The sequence below is a fragment of the Podarcis erhardii genome (assembly GCF_964252035.2).
Source record: "Podarcis erhardii genome assembly, chromosome: 12".
NCBI classification, from domain to species: Eukaryota; Metazoa; Chordata; class Lepidosauria; order Squamata; family Lacertidae; genus Podarcis; species Podarcis erhardii.
The window spans coordinates 6,227,665-6,255,050 of record NC_138513.1 but is presented as its reverse complement, the minus strand read 5'-3'; the positions used below and the strand labels follow the sequence as shown (position 1 = coordinate 6,255,050).

The 27,386-nt window shown below is 47.1% G+C and overlaps 1 protein-coding gene across 1 annotated transcript in view; it reads left to right on the top strand.

Annotated features, from left to right (window-relative positions):
* Positions 1-27,386, top strand: part of MINDY4 (MINDY lysine 48 deubiquitinase 4) — an 89,244-nt gene that overhangs the window by 23,391 nt on the left and 38,467 nt on the right. The window contains exons 6-13 of the mRNA XM_081834292.1: positions 8,137-8,195; positions 9,045-9,154; positions 11,110-11,226; positions 13,072-13,160; positions 18,989-19,093; positions 20,210-20,273; positions 23,417-23,482; positions 25,567-25,634. Of these exons, the coding sequence (XP_081690418.1) occupies positions 8,137-8,195; positions 9,045-9,154; positions 11,110-11,226; positions 13,072-13,160; positions 18,989-19,093; positions 20,210-20,273; positions 23,417-23,482; positions 25,567-25,634 (678 nt within the window). The remainder of the gene's footprint in view (positions 1-8,136; positions 8,196-9,044; positions 9,155-11,109; positions 11,227-13,071; positions 13,161-18,988; positions 19,094-20,209; positions 20,274-23,416; positions 23,483-25,566; positions 25,635-27,386) is intronic.

Below are 27,386 nucleotides of genomic sequence, written 5' to 3'. Positions count from 1 at the left end.
TTTTTGAGCGACTCTGTGCTCTGTTCAATTCATTCTGGGATGGAAAAAGGGTCATGAAGCATCAGGCAGCTGCGAGGGATGTGCAATTTGGTGCGGCATAAATAGTTTAAAGGTGGTTTATAAACGCTACATATTAATAAATCAGTGCATTCCATAGACAGGGAGCCACTACAGAGAAGACCCCGTTTTCGTGTTGCTGCCCTCTAGACCTTTTGAGAAGGAGGAACATGAAGAAGGACCTCAGAGGATGATCTCAGGGTCCGGGTAGGTTCATATGGAGAGAGGCGGTCGTTGAGGTATTGCGGTCCTGAGCCATTTAGAAAACCTTGCAAACAACCTCTGTGCTTTGCTCAGCTACAGTTGTTGTTGTTGTTGTTTGTTTATTTATTATTTATTTCATTTCTATACTGCTTTATATTTTAAAGAAAAATCTCAAAGTGGTTTACAGCATATAACATCAGTAAAACAATCCAGAATCAAACATTTCTGAAGAAAGTCAGATATCGAACATACAGTCAAAGCAACACAATTAACAGAAAGCTTAAAATATTATCTTAAAGATTTCAAAAGATTACAAAGGAGGTCAACTACAGAATACATATTTAACACAAAGTTAACAAAAAAAACCCTTAAACATTTCAAAAAAACAAACATTGCTAAGTGAAGTCAAATATAAAATGCACATTTAAAACAGCATAATTAACAAGAGAATAAAATAGGTTTTTGAAAATTACCTTTTCGTCGATTGGTACATCTTACTAACTTTACAGCTGTAAATATATATATATGCATATATTATTCTAGAGCTGGACTAGGTGGGTGTTGCCTCTGATTCAGAAACCGGGAATTGGTGGAGTTGGTACCGAATTTTGGAAGGAAGTCCTGTGTGGTTGTCTTTTTGGGGGGAGGAAAGGGCCTTTAGTCTCTGGGCCCAGCTTACGAGTCTGAGTCTTCTTCCCGTCCTCTCTGACTCCCAGGCTGTCGTCATGCAAAGGGCATCTCTTCGTTTCCTGTGCCCCTTGTTCCCCAGTTTGACGTCGCTGCTGCCTTTGGAGCCCTGGCAGGCAGGAAATGGCAGAAGGGAATGACAGCTGGCACCTTGCTTCAGGGACGGAATGCCTCGCCCCTGCCAACTTTGCCTCTGGATAGCGAGAGAGAGAGCGGGAACGCCTTGCCTAGTGTCACTGAGTAGCCTAGTGTCACGTCTTGGGTATCCAGCCACAAGCTGGATACCTAGTGAAGGGAATCCAAGATAATGTTCAGGCACCATCTTGGGCTCGAATGGGGAAATAGATCTTTCATTTAAACTGTGGAACTCCTTGCCACAGGAGACAGTCACGGTCACCAACCTTTTCAGCACTGGCCCCGACTTGGTGGAACGCTCTGTCCCAAGAGACTAGGGCCCTGCGGGACTTGACATCTTTCTGCAGGGCCTGCAAGACAGAGCTGTTCCACCAGGCCTTTGGTTTGGACTCACTCTGACCCTTATGTTTCCCTCCCCTTATGGTTTTGATCTATGGGCTGAGAGCCATAGATCACCACACTGAGAGCCAGTGTGGTGTAGTGGTTAAGAGCGGTACTCTCGTAATCTGGGGAACCGGATTCGCGTCTCCGCTCCTCCGCACGCAGCTGCTGGGTGACCTTGGGCCAGTCACACTTCTGTGAAGTCTCTCAGCCCCACTCACCCCACAGAGTGTTTGTTGTGGGGGAGGAAGGGAAAGGAGAATGTTAGCCGCTTTGAGACTCCTGAAGGGGAGTGAAAGGTGGGATATCAAATCCAAACTCTTCTTCTTCTTCTTCTTTTAAAACGAGGCTGCATTTTAAATTGCATTTCAACCTGTATTTTAAATTGATTTCTTCCCTCCCTATTATGTTTTTACTGTAATTTTACTGGTGTTAACCCAGTGAGCTCTGCTCTGGCCGGGGAGGGCGGGGTATAAATAAAAGTAGTAGTAGTAGTAGTTGTTGTTATTATGGCGGCTTTAAAAGAGACCTAGATGCAATAAATTCATGGAGGAGAGGACTACTGATGGTTACTAGCCATGATGCCTATCCTCTACCCTCCACGGTTGGAGGCAACGATGCTTCTGAGTGGCAGGCCTATATTGCTCAAATCCTGCTTGCGGATTTCCCACAAGTATCTTCTGGCGGTATCCTCACTGCAAGAAGTGAGGTTACAGGGAACCAGGCAGAGGGCCTTCTCGGTGGTGGCGCCCGCCCTGTGGAATACCCTCCCGTCAGATGTCAAGGAAATAAACGACTATTTGACCTTTAGGAGACATCTGAAGGCAGCCCTGCTTAGGGAAGTTTTTAATGTTTGATGTTTTATTCTTTTTATTTATCTGTTGGGAGTGCCCAGCGTGCCCGGGGAAACCCAGCCAGATGGGCGGGGTATTAATAATAATAATAATAATAATAATAATAATAATAATAATAAATTATACATGACAAAGCCATTTTTCACCTTTTCACCCCTTGCTTTTTCCTGTAAGACCTATTGCAGTCGTTAAGAGTCGTCAACAGGCTCATCACAGCTATCTGCCAATCACCCATTCCCACCACTCTTCTGAGTAATACCCCTCCCCACCTTCTCACTATATAGAAGGGTCTGGAAACTTCTGTTTCAGTGTATCTGAAGAAGTGTGCATGCACACGAAAGCTCATACCAAGAACTGACTTAGTTGGTCTTTAAGGTGCTACTGGAAGGATTTTGTTTTGTTAATAATAAATTGGTTCAGCCTCTTGAGAGCAGGATGCTGGCTCAGATGGGCCACAGGACTTATCCTGCAAACTCTCTTTCTGTTCTTATAAGCCTTGTTGTTGTTTAGTCGTTTAGTCGTGTCCGATTCTTCGTGACCCCATGGACCAGAGCACGCCAGGCACTCCTGTCTTCAACTGCCTCCCGCAGTTTGGACAAACTCATGCTAGTAGCTTCGAGAACACTGTCCAACCATCTCGTCCTCTGTCGTCCCCTTCTCCTTGTGCCCTCCATCTTTCCCAACATCAGGGTCTTTTCCAGGGAGTCTTTTCTTCTCATGAGGATGCCAAAGTATTGGAACCTCAGCTTCAGGATCTGTCCTTCCAGTGAGCACTCAGGGCTGATTTCCTTCAAAATAGGTTTGATCTTCTTGCAGTCCATGGGACTCTCAAGAGTCTCCTCCAGCACCATAATTCAAAAGCATCCTTTCTTCAGCAATCAGCCTTCTTTATGGTCCAGCTCTCACTTCCATACATCACGACTGGGGAAACCATAGCATTAACTATACGGACCTTTGTCGGCAAGGTCTCTTATGTCTCTTATAAGCCTAGAAGAGTTCTTTTGAGGCTCTAGATTTATTTCTAAAGGTACCACCATGCCGTGGAAAACCCATCAAGCTGCAGCCTGATTTCTCCTGCAAGGAGAGTTGGTTGTTTTGAAGTGTCCGGTGACCACTGCTTATTTAAAAAACCCTTTGTGTATTTGTTCTATACTGTAAATAGGAAGCTGTAGAGGAAGAGGGCCTTATTGTATCAAGAGAGGGACTTTCCCCAGCAACGTTGCTCTTCATGTAAACACCGGGCCCGCAATGCGCGGAGATCAAAAGGCGGAGGCCTGTCAATCTGGAGAGAGCGCTGTATGGCTTCCTTATCGGGAGGCCTATTTTCTTCCTGCCCCCTTTTCCTAATGTGATGGATTGCTTCCTTCTTACAAGATGCGGGAACCGTGTATTTTCCTGCTCCACCAACCCATGCGTGCTATGTATACAATAGTTGCGATTGCGAGATCGTCTGCTGAAGGGGAAACAGTGGTAAAGTCCTTGCAAGTCTTTCCCAGCCATAGAAACCCTCTTGTTTCAACATTTTGGATTGTGGTTTTTGCATTGTGTTGACTGGGAGGCAGTGTGCAGATGCCACAGTTGTATTGCTGTACCCTAAAGGTAAAGGGACCCCTGACCATTAAGTCCAGTCGTGGCCGACTCTGGGGTTGTGGCACTCATCTCGCTTTATTGGCCGAGGGAGCCGGCGTACAGCTTCCGGGTCATGTGGCCAGCATGACTAAGCCACTTCTGGCAAACCAGAGCAGCGCACGGAAACGCCATTTACCTTCCCGCCGGAGCGGTACCTATTTATCTACTTGCACTTTGACAGGCTTTTGAACTGCTAGGTTGGCAGGAGCAGGGAGTGAGCAACAGGACCAAGGTGTGGCCTTCACAGAGTCTGGTGGCAGAGATGAATCCTGAAGGTTCAGGAGAGGCGATGCAGTCTCTGGTCACCACAGCCACTCTTGGCGCAAGCCAAGGAGCAGATCCATCTCTTCCTTGGGTCTGCTTTCGGAGGAGGACTCTGCCTGTGGAGACCTGTGGTTCTGACCCTGCTATGCATTATACTGTGTATACTCACCAAATGCCTACCTGCATCTTTAGGGAGCCCTCCATGGCAGCTCTACTACTGACCCTTGTTATGATATCACAAGCCTATGACTCTCCTTTCTACTCCCTTCTGTCATCCTAAAACCTGAGTTTTAGCTAGCTAGTCCGTGACATGGAGAAGAGGTAGAGAAATGCCAAGTGCCATGGTGTCATGAGCTGGATAAGCAGAACTGCACTGTATACCTGAAGGAGTGTCTCCACCCCCATCACTCAGCCTGGACATGGAGGTCCAGCTCCGAGGGCCTTCTGGCAGTTCCCAAGCAGAGGGCCTTCTCGGTAGTGGCACCCATCTTGTGGAATGCCCATCAGATGGCTTCTTCCTGGAGCGGTACCTATTTATTTACTTGAACTTTGGCGTGCTTTCAAACTGCTAGGTTGGCAGGAGCTGGGACCGAGCAATGGGAGCTCACCCCGTCGCGGGGATTCGAACCGCCAACCTTCTGATCAGCAAGTCCTAGGCTCTGTGGTTTAACCCACAGTGCCACCCACGTCCCAAAGGTTACCCCTCTGAAATGTAATTTTATTGATTTGCAACCCATTTGATTCAATCCCATGACTGGTCTTTTAAAACATGGATGTTCGCTGGGTGGGGTTTTCTTTTTTTGCCTTGACTCATCCCTAACGCCGGTGATTCATTTTCTGCTCCAGTGTGTACGCATGCTGAAGTTCTCCTGACTGAATCACGTTTTGTTGAATCAATTCCTTATAGCTTTCCAGGGTGAAAACAATCGCTAGCTTTATGTTCTTAAGTTACGGAAGGGGTCCAGGAGAGGTCCAGGAGACACCCCCCCCGAAAAAGCCCCATGTATTCTGTTATTCTGCTACGAAGGTCCTGAATGTCACGAAGGGAGTTCCCTGCTTTGCTCATCTCCTGCTAAAGAGCCAGGGGGGGGGGGACGTATGAATGGGAAGGATGTTGCAAATCGGCAGTCGCTGATGCAATGACATTGTTGAGCTGGGAAATTGTGGGATCCCATATCCGGGATAACAACCTCCGTCTCTCCTCTGGGTGTGGAAACAGTTTCCTCACTCCGTGGAGACAAAGAGATGCCAGGAATATGGTCCGATTTCAGTTACCAAACTGGAGCGGATCCAAGTAGGTTTAACAGCCCAATGGGAAAACAACGCAATGTGCAAAACGAGGGAGGGAGGAGCCTGTGCAACGTACCATGGAATAATAGTCAAAATAAGAATTAAAAGTCCTCTGTGACAACAGGTTTGGGTTTTTTTTAAAACCATTTTTACTGGTTTTACAAATACAAAATTATAAACCAAGAATCAAAAAGCACAGTGGTACCTCGGCTTAAGAACAGCCCTGTTTAAGAACGATTCGGTTTACGAATTCCGCAAAACCGGAAATAGTGTCCCGGTTTGAGAACTTTACCTCGGTCTAAGAACAGCATCCGAACGGTGGAAGGGCACAGGTGGCGGGAGGCCTCATTAGGGAAAGCACGCTTCGGTTTAAGAACGGATTCGGTTTAAGAATGGACTTCCAGAATGGATTAAGTTCGTAAACTGAGGTACCACTGTATATCCATATAAAGAGATTCCTAAGGATCTCAGGACTCCCCTCCCCCACCCTCTCCATGGGGTCCCATTTTAAACATTTACTGCTGCATCTTCTTCCATACTCCAATTTTTATATCAAACCATATTATCCATGGTGATTGTCACACTACCAGTGTAATCAAAATCCTGCTAATGTTTCCATCTGCTTACAGTGGTCTCCTAAGTAACTTATGCATCTCCCCCATTCTTTTATAAAGTTTTTGTCCTCTTGGTTTCTGAGTTTTCCGGTCAGTTTTGCCATTTTGGCGTAGTCCCATCAGCTTGGTTTGCCATTCCTCTCTGGTACAGACCTTGTCTTCCTTCCTTCCTTCCAGCGGCTGTTGTCCTTTTGGATATCCGTACCTATAATTCCTAATAGAAAAGCTTCTGATTTCTTAACAAAGGTTATTCTAAGCATATTTTTTTCATTTCATTATATATCATCTCCCAGAAAGTTTTTATTACAGTGGTGCCTCGCAAGACGAAATTAATCCATTTCGTGAGGCTCTTCGTATAGCGGTTTTTTCGTCTTGCGAAGCAAGCCCATTGACAGCTTAGCGGATTAGCGCTATTAGCAGTTTAGCGGCTTTTAGCGATCAGCTGTTAAGCGGCTTATCAGCAGATCAGCTGATAAGCGGCTTAACGGCTTAGGAAAAGGGGGGGGGGGAAACCCGCAGGAACTCACAAGACATTTTCGTCTTGCGAAGCAAGCCCATAGGGAAATTCGTTTTGCGAAGCACCTCCAAAATGGAAAACCCTTTCGTCTAGCGGGTTTTCCGTCTTGCGAGGCGTTCGTCTTGCAGGGTACCACTGTACCTTACAAGTCCCCCACTTATGATAAAAAGTATCTTCTTTTTCTTTACATTTCCAGCGGTATTTGTTCTTGTCCTATACATTTTTGCCAATGTAAAGGTAAAGGTAAAGGGACCCCTGACCATTAGGTCCAGTCGTGGCTGACTCTGGGATTGCTCATCTCGCTTTATTGGCCGAGGGAGCCGGCGTACAGCTTCCAGGTCATGTGGCCAGCATGACTAAGCCGCTTCTGGCAAACCAGAGCAGCGCACGGAAACGCCGTTTACCTTCCCGCCAGAGCTGTACCTATTTATCTACTTGCACTTTGACGTGCTTTCAAACTGCTAGGTTGACAAGAGCAGGGACTGAGCAACGGGAGCTCACCCCGTCGCAGGGATTCGAACCGGCGACCTTCTGATCGGCAAGTCCTAGGCTCTGCGGTTTAACCCACAGTGCCACCCGCGTCCCTTCGCCATTGTAGTATGGGTTAAATACCACGGTACATCATTTTCACATAGTTTTCTTTCACTCCACAACATGTTGTCAAGAGGTTGTTGGTTTTTTTGAAGGCCCAGGCTAAAATTGCCCCCATGCTTCGATTTCACTACTCTATTAGATCACACTAAAAAGAAAGGGCAATTTTGACTTTTTCTCTGCAGAGAGGGGATTTGTGGTAGCATCAGCACTCCTGTCCATCGCTGGAGGCCGGTAGCAACCATTTCCTGCATCCCAAAATGGCAGATATTGAAACTATATGAGTGACTTTTCAGAGAAAACATGGCAGCAGGGCATTCTCCCCCGCCTAAAAATTGTACTCTCCCCCCTCAGTAGGAACAGGGAGATCTAATTTTGTTTGCATTTCAGTGAGAAGCTACCCAATTCACACTTCGCGAACCAAAACACAGCTACCCTTCAGAATTCTCACTCGCTTGATTTTTTGCGGCACACTTTTCCAACCAAGCATTTTACAAAAATGCTCATATTCAGGGCATAAAAACTAATGTGATAGTGAAATACCTTACCAAAAATGCATTCCATTAGGGGAGACTGCTTGCTAAGATGTGTACATTGGTCGGAACTGCAGACGAGAATGGGTTTATTGGGAGAAATTGGAAGTGCTAGCTAATCTCTGCAAGGATTAAAGAAGAAACGGTAAATTTGCTGCAGAAATGTGGAGGTCCGAATTTAAGATCGGGAAGCTGAGAACTGAGATTGACAGTCCCTGAATTTTGTTGGGTGGGGTGGGGGATTTGATGCCTTTGCCCCCAATGCGGATGAAAAACTGCTCCCCATGCTGAAACATTGTTGTTCATCTCTGTTTATACAGCAGCCTTTCTGATAAATTGCCTTGTTTGGTCATCTGTGTGCTTAATTTGTTTCTGTCCAGAAAGATGCCTGTGTCCTCTCCCAGCAGAGACAGCTTGAACCAAGACGCTCTGGAACTAGGTATGTCTTATTCCATTCTCAACTAGCTCACTTATTGCAAGGGTAGGGATTTTACATGTTTATCCATCGCTATTTCTGGAGGCCGATAGAAAATTTTATTGATTTATTTTATTGGGCTTTATAAACAAGAAGAACATTATACAAATAATTATACCAAGTTTTCGCAAGTCATTTGTATGTGACAAAAATAGCATAATAAATGTGGGGAAATATCTGCAACATATGTTTCATTTACAGGTAGGTAGCCGTGTTGGTCTGCCGTAGTCGAAACAAAATAAAAAAATTCCTTCCAGTAGCATCTTAGAGCCTCTGCACACTGGGACTCCATCTTCATCGAGCTGCCCGCTATGACGTCAAGCTCTTGTAATAAAGAACCAAATTCTTTATAGCAGAACTTTATGTACGTGTCAAATCAGTATTCCTGGAGGGTGATGCTTGTGTGTGTCAGCCAGCATGGTGTGGTGGTTAAGAACGGTGGACTCATACTCTGGTGAACCGGGTTCGCTTCCCCGCTCCTCCACATGCAGCGGCTGGGTGACCTTGGGCTAGTCACACTTCTCTGAAGTCTCTCAGCCCCACTCACCTCACAGAGTGTTTGTTGTGGGGGAGGAAGGGAAAGGAGATTGTTAGCCGCTTTGAGACTCCTTCGGGTAGTGATAAAGCGGGATATCAAGTCCAAACTCTTCTTCTTCAGCCGTGACAGATATGTAGACAGAACACATCTTTAAAGACTGGAAGAGAACGGAGGGCACCTTCACTTGCCGAAGCCACAAAAGCTAATGTTTTGGGGTTGCATGTTTCTGAGTACGAGTTCTGGATATTAAACAGCCTTTCCTTTGCCCTCCGCAGTTGATGTTGAAGACGAAGAAAATTTGGAGGATGTCTACATGATCCATGACTCTTCGGCTCTGCATGCTGTCCAAGTCACGTCAAAGCCCATTGACTACTATCTTGCAAGGGTAAGAAACATATTGATGTGGCCGATGCAGAACATTCTGTTGGAAAGGCCGAATGACTGTTGTCGTACACAGAAGCAGAGCAGCACCCCCCAAATCTAGCCCAGTGTGGTCAACATTTAGAAGGTCTCAGGCCCAGCTCTTTGGAGAGAGGTTATTCAAACGTTGGCCACCTCACATCCTTCAACTGTAGCTTGATTAAATGGAATATCCTCTAAGCCTGCTTGAGATCTCCAAACATGAGGAATTGCGGTTGTGTTATAGTGAGTCAGACCATGATCTATCCAGACCAGGGGACATGGGAGCCCTGCTGGGGCAGAACAAAGGTTGTGTCTGTGGGATGTGATCCATGAGAAGCAATCAAGTACAACATTCCTTGTAATGCTAGAGAAGACATCCAGGGGAATGTTCAAAACTTCCTGTTCCTCCTGGGTGGAGCATAATTCCTTTTGCATGTGATAGAAGGTGGGCGTGACCTTACCTGTCCAGGTTACAAAAGGATGAGTCACGCAGCACACTTTCTGACTTCCTTCTTCGTTTGACCAGCTTTCAGCTAGGACTGCTCTGTTAGCTCTCAGCTAGCAGAAGCACTGGGATTATTTCCCCATATGGGGTAGATCCACATGTACATACTTGTCTGCCTTCAGGAATCCAACTGTGAACTGATGTGAGTAAACCTCTTTTATTGACTTTCAATAAGGTTGTGGCGTCTTTATTCTTTTAAGAGGGATTCAAGGGAACTTACCAGGAACGTACAATTCAGTCTGAGACAGGACGAAAAATAATATTTTTATTATTTGTACCCTGCTCATCTGAATGGATTGCCCCAGCTGCTCTGGTTGGCTTTCAACATATACAAAAACACAATGAAACATCAAACATATATAAACCTCCTGACACAGGGCTGCCTTCAGATGTCTAAAGAAAGTCGTATTATTGCTTATCTCTTTGCCATCTGATGGGAGGGTGTTCCATAGAGCAGGCGCCACTACCGAGAAGGCCCTGTGCCTGGTTCCCTGTAACCTCACTTCTTACAGAGAGGGAACCGCCAGAAGGCCCTCGGTGCTGGACTTTGGTGTCCAGGCTGGACGATGGGTGTGGAGATGCTCCTTCAGGTATACTGGGCCGAGGCCGTTTAGGACTTTAAAGGTCAGCACCAACACTTTGAATTGTGCTCAGAAATGTACCGAGAGCCAATGTTGGTGCCAAAGTGGTGGAACACATTCTGGGATTTTATGGCAGAGGGTGGGTAAGAAACAGTAGTGTCAACAGCAGGAGTGCTCCAAGCTGTGATATTTTGATAGCGAGGCCCACAAATACCCTGGGGGGAAAAAAGCTTTTCAACTTTAAATTAATTATCTGCCCCCTCCCCCCCCCCCGAGCTGCAGTAGGTTCCATTTTCTTTTAACAATTAGGCTTGGCACATTCTTCCCGAAGATAATGGAAGACTGGTTGAGTCCCAAGTGGGTCTGTAGCCAAAAAGCCTCGTTCTGCTGCAGTGACACACATACACAGACACACAGAGCCATTTATGCCGAAGGAACATTGTGAGGCAAGGAAAAAACGACTCCTTGGGTTAATCAGGACAACTGTATACGCCATTTATTTTTATTAAATTTACGAGTGTGGCGAGACAGGCTCGGGCAGCGTGCCACTGGGTTTCTCCTTCCTGCTTGGAAATCCCTGCAGGAATCAGGGGGCTCAGAATGCTGACTGGGGGGTTTCTAATGCAGGGGGAGAGAGAATGGAATGGAGTTCCCTGAAATAGGGCGTGGCTGGCTGGAATCCTAACTGTTCGGATCACACATGTGCCCTTGGGCCGTCCCTGAAAACTTATTTGTTGTGAGTTTGTGTGCACCCCACAGAGCGAAGAATTAGATTTCAAAAAGAGCAGGAGGTCTGTCCTTTCCTCTTTTTTTATTCTTAATCTCCTCTTTCCCCTCCTCATTTAAATCAAGGACCTGAAGATCCTTTTGTTTGGCTCCAGCCTCGGCTGCTTCAGCGAGGAATGGAAAATCCAGAGTTTTATGTTTAACGACAACCCTCAGCTGAAGTATGGCATTGTGCAGAAAAAGGTAAAGTCTGGAGACAGGATTTCGAAGCCACTGGGGGAACAATTTATGGGGGAAATGGGGGGGCGCTGTCCTAGGCCAGCCCCATTGGAATGGCACTAGTGCAATAGTGTACAAGGGGACTTTCATCTGGATAGAACCCTAGGCTCAGTCAATTCTGCTTGTGCATAAATCACCACACATCTTGATGCGGCTGTACTGGTGACCTCACGAAAGACTGTCTTTGCTCTTTGGCAGCAATGCACATTCATGCCTTGGTCATAGAGTTGGGGGCAGGGGATGCACAAAGCAGCTGAAGGAAGTGGAAGCTGTGGCAAACAGAATTCCTGATGCACCGATCCCACTTCTGGGACAAGAGCAGATCATCTGTGACTCCAGGACACAGAAAGTTCCGTTCAGTCATTCCCCTCCGAATATTCATGCACAGAGCAGAATCGTGCTCCGTGTATTTCTAGACCTCAGCTCCCATGATTCCTGGCTGCTGGCCATTCTGGGTAGGGCTGGTGGTAGTTGGGGGTCCAGCAGTACCTGGAGTGGGGCAGAGATATGCCACCTCTGTTGCATTTAGGATTGTGGAGATCGCTTATGAAACGAAATGGTTTTTCGCTCTTTGGCCAGCCAAGCCTAACACGTCCTAAAAAACCCATTTATAAACATTTCCTTGTGAAAGCAATGATTTTTTTAAAAAATTGTGTGATCTCCAGACATATGCTTTTGCATCTACATAGCCTGTTTGTTTGTTTATCTGTTTATTATTTGATTATTGCATTTATGCCCCACCTTTTCCTCTGATGAGCTCGAGGGGGTGTACGTGGTTCTCCCCTCTCCTTATTTAAGCCCCACAACAGCCTTGTGAGGTGGGTTAGGCTGAGAGATAGTGATGGGCCCAAGATCACTTAGTGAGCGCGCTGGCCAGGTGGAGATTCGAACCCTGGTCTCCCAGTCTGAACCCTCCAAACATTGCCCAGTTGGCTGCCTTAAGGAAGAGGAATTTGTATCAGCGTCCCATGTGCTCAAGTCTGAGGACCCATTACCGACCTCCTAAGAGTAAGACTTAGGATGCAGGTGGCGCTGTGGGTTAAACCACAGAGCCTAGGACTTGCCGATCAGAAGGTTGGCGGTTCGAATTCCCGCAACAGGGTGAGCTCCCGTTTCTCGGTCCCTGCTCCTGCCAACCTAGCAGTTCAAAAGCACACCAGCACAAGTAGATAAATAGGTACCACTCCGGTGGGAAGGTAAACGGTGTTTCCGTGCACTGCTCTGGTTCGCCAGAAGTGGCTTAGTCATGCCGGCCACATGACCCGGAAGCTGTACACCGACTCCCTCGGCCAGTAAAGCGAAATGAGCGCCACAACCCCAGAGTTGGCCACGACTGGACCTAATGGTCAGGGGTCCTTTACCTTTAAGTGTAAGACTTAGGAGGATACAGACGGGGAGACCAGGGTTCGAATCTCCTCCTGGCTGGGATATTTGAGCTCTTTTGCTCCAGCCGTTTGCTCCCAGGCCACCTGGCCACCGAGAGAAATCAGACCCCTGCTTCACCCCTCGACGACAGAACAAATCAACCACATGCTCCAGATCTTGGCATCACCCGCGCATACTGTTCTGAGGTTTTCTTCTTTGGGAAAACATCCAGGGACGCAACCTTTTAATTACAAGCGCAGAATTTTCAGCCGGTCGCAACGTCCACAACATTTGGGCCACGGCGGTTAAAAACACAGAAAACAAAGGGAAACGAGGTGGGAGACTAGGTGGAGCTGAAGAGGGTTGCAGCCCGTGCAAGCTTCTCACCAGCTTCAAACGGCGCTCATTGTTTTTCTCCGTCCCTTGCCTTTTGCCGCTGTCTAGGGTGGGCCGTGCGGGGTCCTGGCAGTAGTCCAAGCCTGCCTCCTGCGACATCTTATCTTTGGAGACAGCAGCAGGAACAGCGATACGTGGTGAGTTGACGCTGGTGAGAGCCGGCCTGTTTTCCACCCTAAGCTGAATGCTAATCCCCCTCTATTGTTGGAAGGGGAAAAGGGGTCTTCCTGGTCTTGACCTCATTGAAGGGAGATAAAGTCCAAATTGCAGCGCCCGTGTTGACTGAGAGGGTAATGGACACCGTCCTTGAGGGTCAAGCTGTATGTATTTTTTGCACTTGCAAAACACAAGTTGTTCGTGACGGGCCGGGTGCGTTTGGGGAGGGTAGGAAGCTGGGCGGACTCTCCGCATAAGCAGTGTGTCGCTGTGCACAAGTGCATAAACACCCTCTGCATGCACAAACATGGCACAGGTGTTGGGAGGTCATTGCATCAGCTCCCCACCCCCATGTCTCTTGGCCCTATGTACACTGTGAGACAGTACTCTCTGCCTCCCCCTTAAACTCCCCTGCAAAATGCACTTGCAAATGCTCCTGTTTGAGAGGCCTGTTTGCAACTCTCAGCCACGAGCTCCCAGAAGCTGCAATGAGCTAAGTTTGACTGCTGCTGACTGCTGACTCCTCCTGATTAAAATAATGAATACCTAAGCTATGGTTTTCCCAGTAGTGATGTATGGAAGTGAGAGCTGGACCATAAAGAAGGCTGATCGCCGAAGAATGGATGCTTTTGAATTCTGGTGCTGGAGGAGACGCTTGAGAGTCCCGTGGACTGCAAGATGATCAAACCTATCCATTCTGAAATAAATCAGCCCTGAGTGCTCACTGGAAGGACAGATCCTGAAGCTGTGGCTCCAATACTTTGGCCACCTCATGAGAAGAGAAGACTCCCTGGAAAAGAGCCTGATGTTGGGAAAGATGGAGGGCACAAGGAAAAGGGGATGAGAGAGGACGAGATGGTTGGACAGTGTTCTCGAAGCTACCAGCATGAGTTTGGCCAAACTGCAGGAGGCAGTGGAAGACAGGAGTGCTTGGCGTGCTCTGGTCCAGGGGGTCACGAAGAGTCCACCTCTTCTCTTGAGGTGGCCAAAGTATTGGAGCCTCAGCTTCAGGATCTGTCCTTCCAGTGAGCACTCAGGGCTGATTTCCTTCAGAATGATTTCCTTAAGAATGATTTCCTCAAGAATGAAGCAAAATTAAATTGGTTTATTTCATCAGGGCTGCAATGTCACTCCCAATACTCACCCCCCTGAAGTAAACCGAAAGGGGGATAAGATCAAAATCCCTTCCACGCACATTCTAAATCTGAAACATCCACATTTCAGATGAAGACGCCATTTGGAATTTTAGACAATAGCAGGCCTCTGTGTGAGAGATAAGTCTTCTTGTTGTTCCCATCTCTGGTTTGCTCAAAAGATCTACTCATTTGAGAAGACTAAACATCAAATCAAAGCATCAGACATGAAAGAGAGGCCTTTGGCGTTCTTCCTCTGCCTTTGGGACAGTGTAGGATGTTAACCTTCTTCCGTCTCCTCGGAAGGGTGTTGGTGACTTGCAGGGAAGCAGATAAAGGCGAAGCGAAACCTTACATCACTCACAGCTAATCTGGGCACTTCTTGGTGTTGGTCACTTACGGGCGAGGAAAGAGGAAGCAAGATCTTATGTCACCCGCAGCTAATTTGGGTGCTTCTTGGGAGCATTTGAGGACACAGTGCCGGGTGTCAGATCAACAGCCTTGCAGGCCAAGCACCAGTTGGGCAGTTGAGTTGAGTTGGCTGGGCTAACTGGAGGCCACCAGGTTGGCAAAGACTAGCCTACCTTGCGTCAGGTGGATTGCATCCAATAGGGACCCACGTGGGCAGGTGTTGATACGGCGAATACCCAAAATTTCGCAGGTGGGAGCAGGTGCAAGCCCTGCAGTTCACGTCTCTACTGGTCACTGCTCCTGTCCCAAATCATGAGCTCAAACTGTCGTCAGCCTGGGATGAAGAATAATAATATTTTTATAATTTGTACCCCGCCCCTCTGACTGGATTGCCCCAGCCGCTCTGGGCGGCTTTCAACATACACAAAAACACAATGAAACATCAAACATATATAAACCTCCTGATATAGGGCTGCCTTCAGATGTCTAAAGAAATTCATACACAGTGTTACCTCTGGTTATGTACTTAATTCGTTCTGGAGGTCCATTCTTAACCTGAAACTGTTCTTAACATGAGACACCATTTTAGCTAACGGGGCCTCCCACTGCTGCCGCGCTGCCATTGCGTGATTTCTGTTCTCATCCTGAAGCAACATTCTTAACCCGAGGTATTATTTCTGGGTTAGCAGAGTCTGTAACCTGAAGCATCTGTAACCTGAAGCGTATGTAACCCGAGGTACCACTGTAATTGCTTATCTCTTTGCCATCTGCTGGGAGGGTGTTCCATAGAGCGGGTGCCACTACCGAGAAGGCCCTGTGCCTGGTTCCCTGTAACCTCACATCTTGCAGTGAGGGAACAGCCAGAAGGTCCTCGGAGCTGGACCTTGGTGTCTGGGCTGAACGCTGGGGGTGGAGATGCTCCATCAGGTGTACAGGGCCAAAGCTGTTGAAGACTTTGAGTTATTTTTCAGTTTCTGCATTTCTCCGCCTCTGCTTTCAGTTCTCGGGGCTGAGTGGTATGTTGAAACCCTGGCAGCGAGGGACAACCTAAAGCCTCCCACGCTTAAGATGGGTTACAATCAGGAGTCATCAGCCCATCATCATCATAATGTTCATTTGTTTTGGTTTTTCTTCCCCTCTCAGCCGTTCCACAAAATGTCCCCCTTGGGGTCTCCTTTGCCCTAGCCAAAGTACATTCTTCTGCATCCTACGGAACAGGGCGGGGTCGTTTTCCAATATCTGGCCTGAAACGGCCCTTTCCTAATGTCTTCCCTCTGTTTTTAACCTTTATGCTAAGTACTTCCTTTCCCTCCTGATCTGAACCCATCAGCTATTTCCAGACATCTGCCATTGTGCTCTGCAAGCTGCCACTTCGCTCGCCCGGCCGCCTCTCATAGAAATCAATCAGCCTCCTTTGAAAAGGGAGGGTCGTTCTTTGAACCGAAGATCTAAAATGGAAAGGGCATTAAGGAAGAGGAGTTTGTGCGGCCAGCGCAAAGGTTGCTTTCAGATCATGACACAGCCGGCTCCCCTGTCGGTTTCTTGCACCTCTCAAGATTTTGTTTCAGTGCACACAAAGGCTTATTGCATGCCAAAGATGCGTGCAAAATTTGAATTTCGCAACCGAATGTGTCAAATTGCGTGTACGTTAGCAATTCTTTTCAAGTGTGCACCTTGCATAGAAAGTACCGTATTTTTTGCTCTATAAGACTCACTTTTTCCATCCTAAAAAGTAAGGGGAAATGTGTTTGTGTGTTATGGAGCGAATGCAGGCTGCGCAGCTATCCCAGAAGCCAGAACAGCAAGAGGGATTGCTGCTTTCGCTGCGCAGCGATCCCTCTTGCTGTTCTGGCTTCTGAGATTCAGAATATTTTTTTCTTGTTTCCCCCCTCCAAAAACTAGGTGCGTCTTGTGGTCTGGTGCATCTTATAGAGCGAAAAATACGGTACATACAAATTGTGTGCAATTTAAATGTGAAGTTTTGCTTCGTCTGTTTGAAATATCTGCACTGCAAATAGGTGAAAACATGAGCAGAGTTGCAATAACACTTGTAATGTAACAGGTATTCTGGAGATAATGAAGTTTTTAATAATAATAATAATAATAATAATAATAATAATAATAATAATAATAATAATAATAGGGAGCACAGTCGTACCTTGGTTGTTGAACGCCTTGGTCCTCGTCTGTTTTGGCTCCCGAATGCCACAAAGTATTTTGTTTTGCGAACATTCTTTGGAAGCCGAACATCTGACCTGGTTTACACAGCTTCCGATTCAGTGCAGGAAGCTCCTGCAGCCAATCGGAAGCTGTGCCTTGGTTTTCTAACGTTTTCGGAAGTCGAATGGACTTCTGGAACGGATACCGTTTGACAACCAAGGTGCGACTGTATAGAAAAAGATGCAGTAGAAAAGATTTAATAACAGAGTCCATGGAAGGGATGGTGGGAAGTCCAGAGATTTGGAGAAATCTCTTTATTGCGGGTATGCTATGTTATTTTTATAGTTTATGTTTTATAATTTTTATAAATTATGTTTAAAAAAGAGAAAATTCTGCATGAACCAGATTGGAGTCTACCAATGTTTGAGCAACAGCAAGGCTGATATGTGAGAGAATTGGCTGCTTGGTTCTTCCCTAGTCCAGCCTCTGATGAGAGTGTGGCTCGGAAGAGGATATTTCAACACATACAGCTTATTGGTGGGGTAGAGGAAGGAAGAGGTGTATAGACTGCAATTTCTCCTACAGCATAATCCTTTGCGTGTTTACTCAGAAGGAAGTCCTGCTGTGTTCAGTGGAACTTACTTTCTCAGGTAGAGATGGGGGAGAAATAGAATCCAGTTCACAGTTAAATGTGAACCGACCTAATTTACGGTCCAAAACAATATGGAAACTGAAACACTGCCTTCTTTTGAAATTCACACCTCTCTGAATTTTGCAACGCAGTTTTGCAGCCAAGTACAATGTGTAATGGGTGGTGGTGCTGTGGGTTAAACCACAGAGCCTAGGACTTGCTGATCAGAAGGTCAGTGGTTCGAATCCCTGCAACGGGGTGAGCTCCCGTTGCTCGGTCCCTCCTCCTGCCAACCTAGCAATTCAAAAGCACGTCAAAGTGCAAGTAGATAAATAGGTACTGCTCCGGCGGGAAGGTAAATGGCATTTCCGTGCGCTGCTCTGGTTCGCCAGAAGTGGCTTAGTCATGCTGGCCACATGACCCGGAAGCTGTACGCCGGCTCCCTCGGCCAGTAAAGCGAGATGAGCGCTGCAACCCCAGAGTCGGCCACGACTAGACCTAATGGGCAGGGGTCCCTTTACCTTTACAATGTGTAACAAAAGTGCATATACTAGGAGGGGAAAGCATGCAAATAAAATATGCATATTTGTGAAAATAAGGAACAAGAGGCAAAAATTGTTTTGAAAAATCTGGGAGGAAATACCGTATTTTTCGCCCTATAGGACGCACTTTTTCCCCCTCCAAAAATGAAGGGGAAATGTGTGCGTGTCCTATGGGGCGAATGCAGGCTTTCGCTGAAGCCTAGAGAGTAAGAGGGGTCGGTGCGCACCTCTCGCTCTCCAGGCATCAGGAAGCTATCCGCAAGCCTTGGGAACCCGGTGCGTCTTCCCGCCGGGCTCCCAAGGCTTGTGGATAGCAGCCTGTGGGCTTTTCAGGGAGGTGGGGGAATTCCCCCATCTCCTAGAAAAGCCAGTAGAAGCTGCACAGCCCCTTTAAAGAGCGGGTGGCTTCTGCACGAGGTGGGGAATACTCCCAGAGCTTGTCGGGGCTGGTGGGGAAAGGCTTGCGGATAGCAGCCTGTTTGAGCTTCCCCCGCCCCAGCCCCGCGCCTGGGGGGGGGGAAATAATTTTAATTCCCCCCCTTTATTTCCCGCCCCAAAAAACTAGGTGTGCCCTATGGGCCTGTGCACCCTATAGGGCGAAAAATACGGTTACCAAAAAAATTATGTTTATATTATTAGAAATTCACACTAAAATGCTGGTGTGTTTTCATGTGAACCAAGGGGATCGGAATTTAATATTGGAATCCCCAGCAGATCCAAGTAGAGCCTGGAATGTTCTCCATTGGAAGCCCTGCACAGCCGCTGCTGCCAGCCAGTGTAGGCAGCATTGAACTACAGGGACCAGTGATCTGACTCGGCAGAAGGCAGCTTCCTATCTTCACTGCCGAATGGTCCTCCCTGTTCATTGCCCATTTCATTTCTCCCCCTGCAATGCTGGTGACGCCTTGCTATCTCTTTTTGTCTCAAAACAGGCAGTGCCTCCAAGTGTCGGCAGCTACCAGAACCCAGTGCCTCACTCTGGCCATCGCCGGCATTTTGTGGCGCGGAGGCGGCCGCAGGAAAGCCACGATTGCCTTGTAAGTTGAAGACGTGTTTTCGGAAAGTTTGAGCAGACCTCCTCCCTTTCCCGCCCCCTTCCGACAACGCCCTCCTTAAGCCACTGATTTTCACACGTTTCATCAATAAAGATCCTGATAATAGAGGGTCAGCTTCCTTCGGAGACAGCTCGGCCTCCCTTACCGATTTTCCACCCCGGGAAGATACGGGGAAATATTGTGCATGTCAGAGCACACCAAACCAGGCGGGATGCTGCATGAAAATCCCCTGGGTTTTCCCTCCCCTAGTTAACAGCAGCCACAGGGAGTGGTGTTCTTCATCAGGACCGCAGCAAGGGAGAGAAGGTTCAATCCTGGCCACTCTGCACCACTCAAGTCCCAGAGACTTTTGGTGCCTTTCACATCTGCTGCTAATTTGGAAAACACACACACACACCCTGGTATGTTTGCAAAAGTTGCACAGAGCATTGTGACAAGTGTGTCCACTCTGTACACATAGCATTCGTCCATTCATGAAACTGCAGCAAGCGCTGCAACAAAAGGTTGCGGCGTGGAGTTCGCGCTGCTGTTTTCAGGGAGAGGCCCTGGTTGCTCTCTGGCAGTAGCAGAATCAGTTAGAATATGTCAGTTCTGTTAATATTTTTGCAGCAAATTAATTATTTTTGCAGCAAGGACTAATCACGTATGTTTAATCACTGTTGAAAATGATATGTTAAAAAAACTAATAAAAATGTGTGTGTATGTGTGTGTGTGTGTGTATTGCAGCAAAGACCTGGGAGGCGGCCAGGATATATTGGCCCCCTTTTCCATATAAAAACCTTATCTTAGCTTTGGTAGGTCTTTGGACCAGAGTTGGACCAGTGGTGTCGCTCAGAGGAGAGAATGTTTTCCCAACCTCTGAGGTTCCTATTTAAAGAAAATCTGAAGGACAAAAGCACATGGGATTACTGTTTTCCTCTTGCCTGGGAAAGTATCGAGGGGGAGAGATTCCAAACTATTGTTGCTCCTCCAGTCCCTGCCAAATATTGACCCTGGATGCAAAGGGCACAGTCCTTTAATGACTCCTGCCCTTAGCAAACGGGGCTCCTCATCGGCTGTTTTCCTTCTTCAGATCTTTTGTTGTTCTGTTCTTTTTAGGTGTACTGGAACGCAGCAGTTCACTCCTGTAGGGAAATACAAAGCAGATGGGATCTTGGAAACGGTAATGTTTTAGCCAGATCTGTCCTCCATCCGCCCTCAACCTTTCATAGAATTGTAGAAAGTTGGAAGAGACCCTGAGGGGTCATCTAGACCAACCCCCTGCAATGCAGGAACCTTTCTTGGGTATATGTTTCCGCTTTGTAGTTAGAAACAGCGTACAGCAGTAACTTGGTTCTCAAACGCCTTGGTAATCAAACAACTTGGAACCCAAACACTGCAAACCCGGAAGTAAAGTGTTCCAGTTTGTGAACTTTTTCTGGAAGCTGAACGTGCTCCGTTTGGAGTGTTACGCTTCCAATTTGAATGCCACACTTCTGTTATGAGTCTTACGCTGAGGTCTGTCTCTTTTTGCTATTTATTTTCCATTTTTGTTTTTGCGGCTCTTTCAGTTTTTGTTTTTATGACACTGTGGAACCCAGTTCAGCTACTGATGGACTGATTGTGTGACTGCAGCGCATTGTTTATTGTTTTCATTTTATGGACCAATGGTCTCGTTAGATAGTAAAATTCATGTTCAATTGCGGTTTTAGGGGTTGTTTTTAAAAGTCTGGAATGGATTAATCCCTTTTGCATTACTTTCTATGGGAAAGCGTGTCTTGGTTTTGGAACGCTTGGGTTTTGGAGCGGACTTCCAGAACATATTAAGTTTAAGAACCAAGGTACCACTGTACTCTGTTCTGCACATGTGGAATTTGCAAACTTGTGCATCTGGGATTTGCGCTCTCAGAATCCCGAGAATCCCTGCTATCCATCAAACTTGAAATGCATGCTTCTAGCCCTTAATGCCAACAAGAACAGAACCGGGAAATATGTGGTCAGCGTCTGGCAAACGCTGAGAATCCAGGTTTCAGCAGGTTTCAGCAAATCTGGGGGTTTAGCCGCTCAACAGTTATTTCCAGAGTCCTGGGAGTGTGTGGTTGTGTGTGTGTGTGTTTTCCCCAAAAAGAGGGGACCCAAATTCCCTTTCTTCCGGCAGGGCTGCTGTTAGGGTGGGGAAGAGGCGTAAAACTAGGCATTACGCAACAGTTTAAAAACAAACAGAAACCTTGACACCGGGACTCCCAATATACATGTTTGCACATAACCCATGCAGCGAACCCCAAACTGTGCAGAGTGGAGATGAGATCAAAACAGTAATAAACCGGAAAGATCGTTCTTGTGGAATGAACGTCATGAAAAATACAAGGCGTTTCAATTTAAGCCTCCCTGGGGAGCCGCGGAGCTTCGCGTTCCACCTCATCAACAGAGGATCCTCATCAGCCCTACATCTCCCGACCATCTCAGAAAGTAGGGGGGAGAGAGAGAAAAAGAAAGAGAGAAAAAGAAAGAGAGAGACCATAGTTCAGGGCTTTGCATCTTCAGAGAGTCCCAGGTGATGGGAAAGCCCCTCCCCCATTGAGACACTGGGGAGTTGTGGCTGGTCAGAAGCTATCCTGGGTTAGGCAGACAAATTGTCTCACCAGACCAGGCAGCTTCCAGCTCTCTTGTGCGTTATTCCGGAACACCCCCCTTCTTCAAAGCTCCCCTAAGCCTTCTTCTTAACCCATTTGAGCCACATTTCTGCTTTTTTTGGGGGGGGGGTCATTTTTAATTGATTTTACAAATGAGAATTAGTTACAGGACCAAATACATATCCATAAAACGAGATTTCTCTGAATCTCACTACCCCCCCCATCCACTCTGTGGGTCCTGTTGTCAATACTTCCAACTGCATATTATTTCATAGTCTCTGTTTTGTATCTATCCACATTGTCCATAGGGGACGCGGGTGGCGCTATGGTCTAAACCACAGAGCCTAGGGCTTGCCGATCGGAAGGTCGGCGGTTCAAATTCCCGTGACGGGGTGAGCTCCCGTTGCTCGGTCCCTGCTCCTGCCAACCTAGCAGTTCGAAAGCACGTCAAAGTGCAAGTAGATAAATAGGTACCAGTCTGGCTGGACGTTAAACAGCGTTTTTGTGCACTGCTCTGGTTCGCCAGAAGCGGCTTAGTCATGCTGGCCACATGACCTGGGAAAACTGTCTGCGGACAAATGTCAGCTCCCTCGGCCAGTAAAGCGAGATGAGCGCCGCAACCCCAGAGTCGTCTGTGACTGGACTTAACGGTCAGGGGTCCCTTTACCTTAACTTTCATTGTCCATATTTCTTACATTACAAGTGGGATTAAAATCTTGCTAACATTTTTATCTGCTTACAGTAGTCTCCTAAATAAATTATAAACTTTTCCCAATCTTTTTTGAATTTCTCGTCTTCTTGGTCTCTGAGTTTCCCAGTTAGTTTTGCCATTTCGGCATAATCTAACAGCTTAATTTGCCACATTCCTGCTTAAACCAGGGCCACATCCACGCCATGCCTTTAGAGCAGCATCATACCGTGTTAAACCACCGTGGCTTCCCGCAAAGAATTCTGGGAGCTGTAGTTTGTCCAGGGTGGTGAGCGCTATCGGGAGGCCTCCCGATTCCCCTCACAGAGCTACACTTCCCAGAGCTCCCTGTGAAGGTAAAAAAGGTAAAGGACCCCTGACAATTAAGTCCAATCACAGACGACTCTAGGATTGCAGCACTCATCTTGCTTTACACGCCGAGGGAGCCGGCGTTTGTCCGCAGACAGCTTTTCTGGGTCATGTGGCCAGCATGACTAAGCTGCCTCTGGTGCAAGGGAACACCGAAACCAGAGCAGCTCACGGAAACACCGTTTACCTTCCCACTGAAGCCGGTACCTATTTATTTACTTGCACTTTTTTTTGACGCGCTTTCAAACTGCTAGGTTGGCAGAAGCTGGGACCGAGCAACGGGAGCTCACCCCGTCGCGGGGATTTGAACCGCTGACCTTCTGATCAGCAAGCCCAAGAGACTCAGTGGTTTAGACCACAGCTCCACCTGCTACAGCGCCAACCAGTCAGGGGTCCTTTACCTTTACCTTTATACCCCTACTAGAAAGCCTCAGAACCCCAATACGTAGCAGAATGCCTGTCTCCACCAGGAGAAACTCTTTGCTTCACATGACAGTAGTCCCCCCTCTCTCTCTCTCTCTCTCTCTCTCTCTCTCTCTCTCTCTCAGTTTGGGATTTGTTGCCTAGACCTTGCCTGGATGTTCCCGTTGTATTTTGGCCTAAATTCCCCCCCACTCTTTTTTCTTCCTTTCGCAGCTGATGTTGCACGTTGCCACAAGTTACGAAGACCTGCTGAGGTTCCTGCAACAAAACATTCACCAGGTACGAATCTCGGCCAGGTCCGGTTCTCAATCGCTTCTCAATCGCAGCGTGATTTTTCTCACGCACACTTGTTCAGAGCATTTATTTCCATTTGCACGTTGCCTTACATGATTCATAAATCTACAAGTGAGGCACTCAAACTATATCCTTGTTCTTCCTGTGTGTGCCAACTATTCTGTCCGTGATTTTCTTCCTGTCCTTGTAAAATGTTATATCTATATTTGCCTGGTTGTTGCTGTTCTGCGTCCTGCCTTGGGCAGAGCTGATATCCCATTGTTGTTTCAGAATTTCTCCATTGCTCTGCCCTGTGTTTCGTTGTTTTGCAACTTTTTACAGCAGCTGCAAAAATCACACTGTCCCAATAACTACTATTCTACAATTCTACCTTGATGGCTTTACCTCCAGCTAAGAAAAGGAGGAAGACCTACTTTCTTTCAGCTTGTCTTCTATAATCTTCAGTTAGCAAGTTTCTGTGGAGCATGTAGCAGACCTGGCTGGTGACAGTAACTTGTCAAAGAGACTGGATATGGCCCCTTTAGCTGTCTCTGCTTCTACAGAATCTCATCTTCCAGGTACAGAATGCTGGGAAGGTCCATAGCTTAGAGGCAGAATGTCTGCTTTGCAAGCAAGAGCTTACTGGTTCAATCCCTGATGTCTCCAGGCAGGGTTAGGAGAGGCTGCCTGCCAGAAATCCTGGAAAGCCTCTGCCAGTCAGGGTAAGAGATACTGAGCAAGACAGACCAAACATTCTGCCTTGGTATAAGGCAACTCCCTGTGTTTCTAAAATCACAGGCTTGGCAGGGACACCAAAAATGACTTACAGACCAACTCCCAATTCTACATCAGTACAAAATAAATTCAAGCCCCCCCAATCAATCATAATAATAAATATTGTGATATTTTGGTTCGCCTAATATAGGGTGGTAGTTCACAGTTTTGCTTAAGAGTAGACCTAGTGAAATCAATGGGCCTAACTTGGTCATGTCCATTCTTTTCAATGGGTCTGAGAAAGGTAAGATAAATGACCCCGGGTGGTTAAGTCCAGTCAAAGGTGACTATGGGGTTGCGGCGCTCATCTTGCTTTATTGGCCGAGGGAGCCAGCATACAGCTTCCGGGTCTAGTGGCCAGCATGACTAAGCCGCTTCTGGAGAACCAGAGCAGCGCATGGAAATGCCGTTTACCTTCCCGCTGGAGCGGTACCTATTTATCTACTTGCACTTTGACATGCTTTCGAATTGCTAGGTTGGCAGGAGCTGGGACCGAACAACTGGAGATCACTCCATTGCGGGGATTCGAACCGCCGACCTTCTGATTGGCAAGCCCAAGAGGCTCAGTGGTTTAGTCCACAAGGCCACCCGTGTTTAATCATCATCATCATCATCATCATCATCATCATATTTATTTATACCCCATCCTCCCCGGCCAGAGCTGGGCTCAGGGCAGCTAACACCCGTAAAATTACAGTAAAAACATAATAGAGGGGAAAAAACCAATTTAAAATACAGGTTAAATGCAATTTAAAATGCAGCCTCATTTTAAAAGTAGCCCATAGATCAAAACCATAAGGGGAGGGAAATATAAGGGCCAGACTGAGCCCAAACCAAAGGCCAGGTGGAACAGCTCTGTCTTGCAGGCCCTGTGGAAAGATGTCAAGTCCCGCAGGGCCCTAGTCTCTTGTGACAGAGCGTTCCACCAAGTCGGGGCCAGTACTGAAAAGGCCCTGGCCCTAGTTGAGACCAATCTAACCACCTTGCGACTTGGGACCTCCAAAGTGTTGTCATTTGTGGACCTTAAGGTCCTCCGCGGGGCATACCAGGAGAGGTTTGTAGGTTTGGGATTCTTTTCTTAAGCACCAACATAATTACCTTTACATTTTTTAAGATGAAACAAAAGTATCAGCCAAAAGGATAGTTGGCGGTCCTGTTCCACATGGTCAGCACCGCCACCTTGCAATTTAATACAAAAAATATTTTTTTTAAAATAAGACAAATGGATGCATTTTTGGTTCTGCTGCAAACGACTAGTTTGAAAGGTGCGCTTTCCAGCTGAGAACCTTGACCTCCTTCCCTTTTTTCCCTCCCAGTTTGAAGCTGGTCCGTACGGGTGCATTCTTCTGACTTTGTCCGCGATACTTTCAAGATCCATCGATCAGTGAGTATATCTGCCTTTCTTTCTGAAGGGTGGCTGGCATTGGCTCCTAAGCCTCTGGGATATAGTTGTGCGATGTGCAGCATGGCCAAAGTTTCCAAGTATGCTCTGGCTTATCGCGGATGGAATTCCTTAGGCCCTGGTTTCTCGAAAAAAGGCTCTCCTGAGACTCCCTTGACGGGCACGTCTGCGTTGATTTTTAGAGCTGTATGGGCTCCTTGCGCTCCACCTGCCCAGGGAGCATCTGTACATGCACAGTGTTTTAAAGTTCATTAAACCAAAATGGTAAGTGTAGACAGTCACTATCAAAACAGACTGCGATGAAGGCAAGATGCCTTTCAGTAGTCAGTGTCCTGCAGAAAGCGGTGATAGGCGCTCCAGCAGAAAACAGCAGAACAGTTTTTTCTGGATAGATGAACTGTTAGTATAGTATATAGTATAGTATACCTGAAGGAGCGTCTCCACCTCCATCGTTTTGCCCAGACACTGAGGTCCAGAGCTGAGGGCCTTCTGGCGGTTCCCTCACTGCGAGAAGCCAAGTTACAGGGAACCAGGCAGATGGCCTTCTCAGTGGTGGCACCTGCCCTGTGGAACGCCCTCCCACCAGATGTCAAAGAGAAAAACAACTACCAGACTTTTAGAAGACATGTGAAGGCAGCCAAATTCCCATGACTCCTACCAAAACGTAAGAAGGAAACTAGAGTGGGGTTCTCCCATTAGTCGTGTGGGTTTCTTGCAAAGTTTATTTGCCATACCAGGACAGCTGGCCAACAATCCCTGGCCTTTCCATTGCGTTGCATGCCCAAACGATGTCTGCCTTGTCTGTTTAGCTCCCCTTCGCAATGCCTGTACCAGAAACTCATTGGTACATATTTTTCCCTTGGGCAAGAAAACAAGGGAATCCATCTTCCCCTGAAAGTTTTGACAGTAGTAATTAGAAATATACTTAGGGCAAGACGGCCTGCTCCTTCCACTCCTGCCCTGCAGAGCCGTCCAAAAAACAGCAACACCCCACAAGTCATTCTCGGGAGAGATAAGCGATAAACTCATTAAGGTTCTTGAATGTAAACAGATGATAAGAACTGGGGCATTTTAGTTCCTCTGCTTGCTTCCTCTGGGCAGCGGCTCTGATTCAGCTAATGCCTTTTTGATTGCTGTGTGTTTTTCGATTCGCAACACCCGCCTCTCCCGACTTTGACATTCAGAGCGTTGGAAGCCAGGCTGGATTTAGGTTTGATGAGGACCTAAGCTATTGAAGGCAACGGGGCCCTTTATATGTCCAGCTGTCCTTTGTCAACAACAAATTGTCACTGTTTTTTGTATGCTATTTGGTAAGTTATGGACCTAATAGGTATCTAAAGCCATATGCGCATGCAGAATGTAGGCACCCTATATATGTTGTTGTTTAGTCGTTTAGTCGTGTCTGACTCTTCGTGACCCCATGGACGCCAGGCACTTCTGTCTTCCACTGCCTCCCCCAGTTTGGTCAAACTCATGCTGGTAGCTTCGAGAACACTATCCAACTATCTCATCCTCTGTCGTCCCCTTCTCCTTGTTCCCTCCATTTTTCCCAACATCAGGGTCTTTTCCAGGGAGTCTTCTCTTCTCATGAGGAGGCCAAAGTATTGGAGCCTCAGCTTCAGGATCTGTCCTTCCAGTGAGCACTCAGGGCTGATTTCCTTCAGAATGGAGAGGTTTGATCTTCTTGCAGTCCATGGGACTCTCAAGAGTCTCCTCCAGCACCAGAATTCAAAA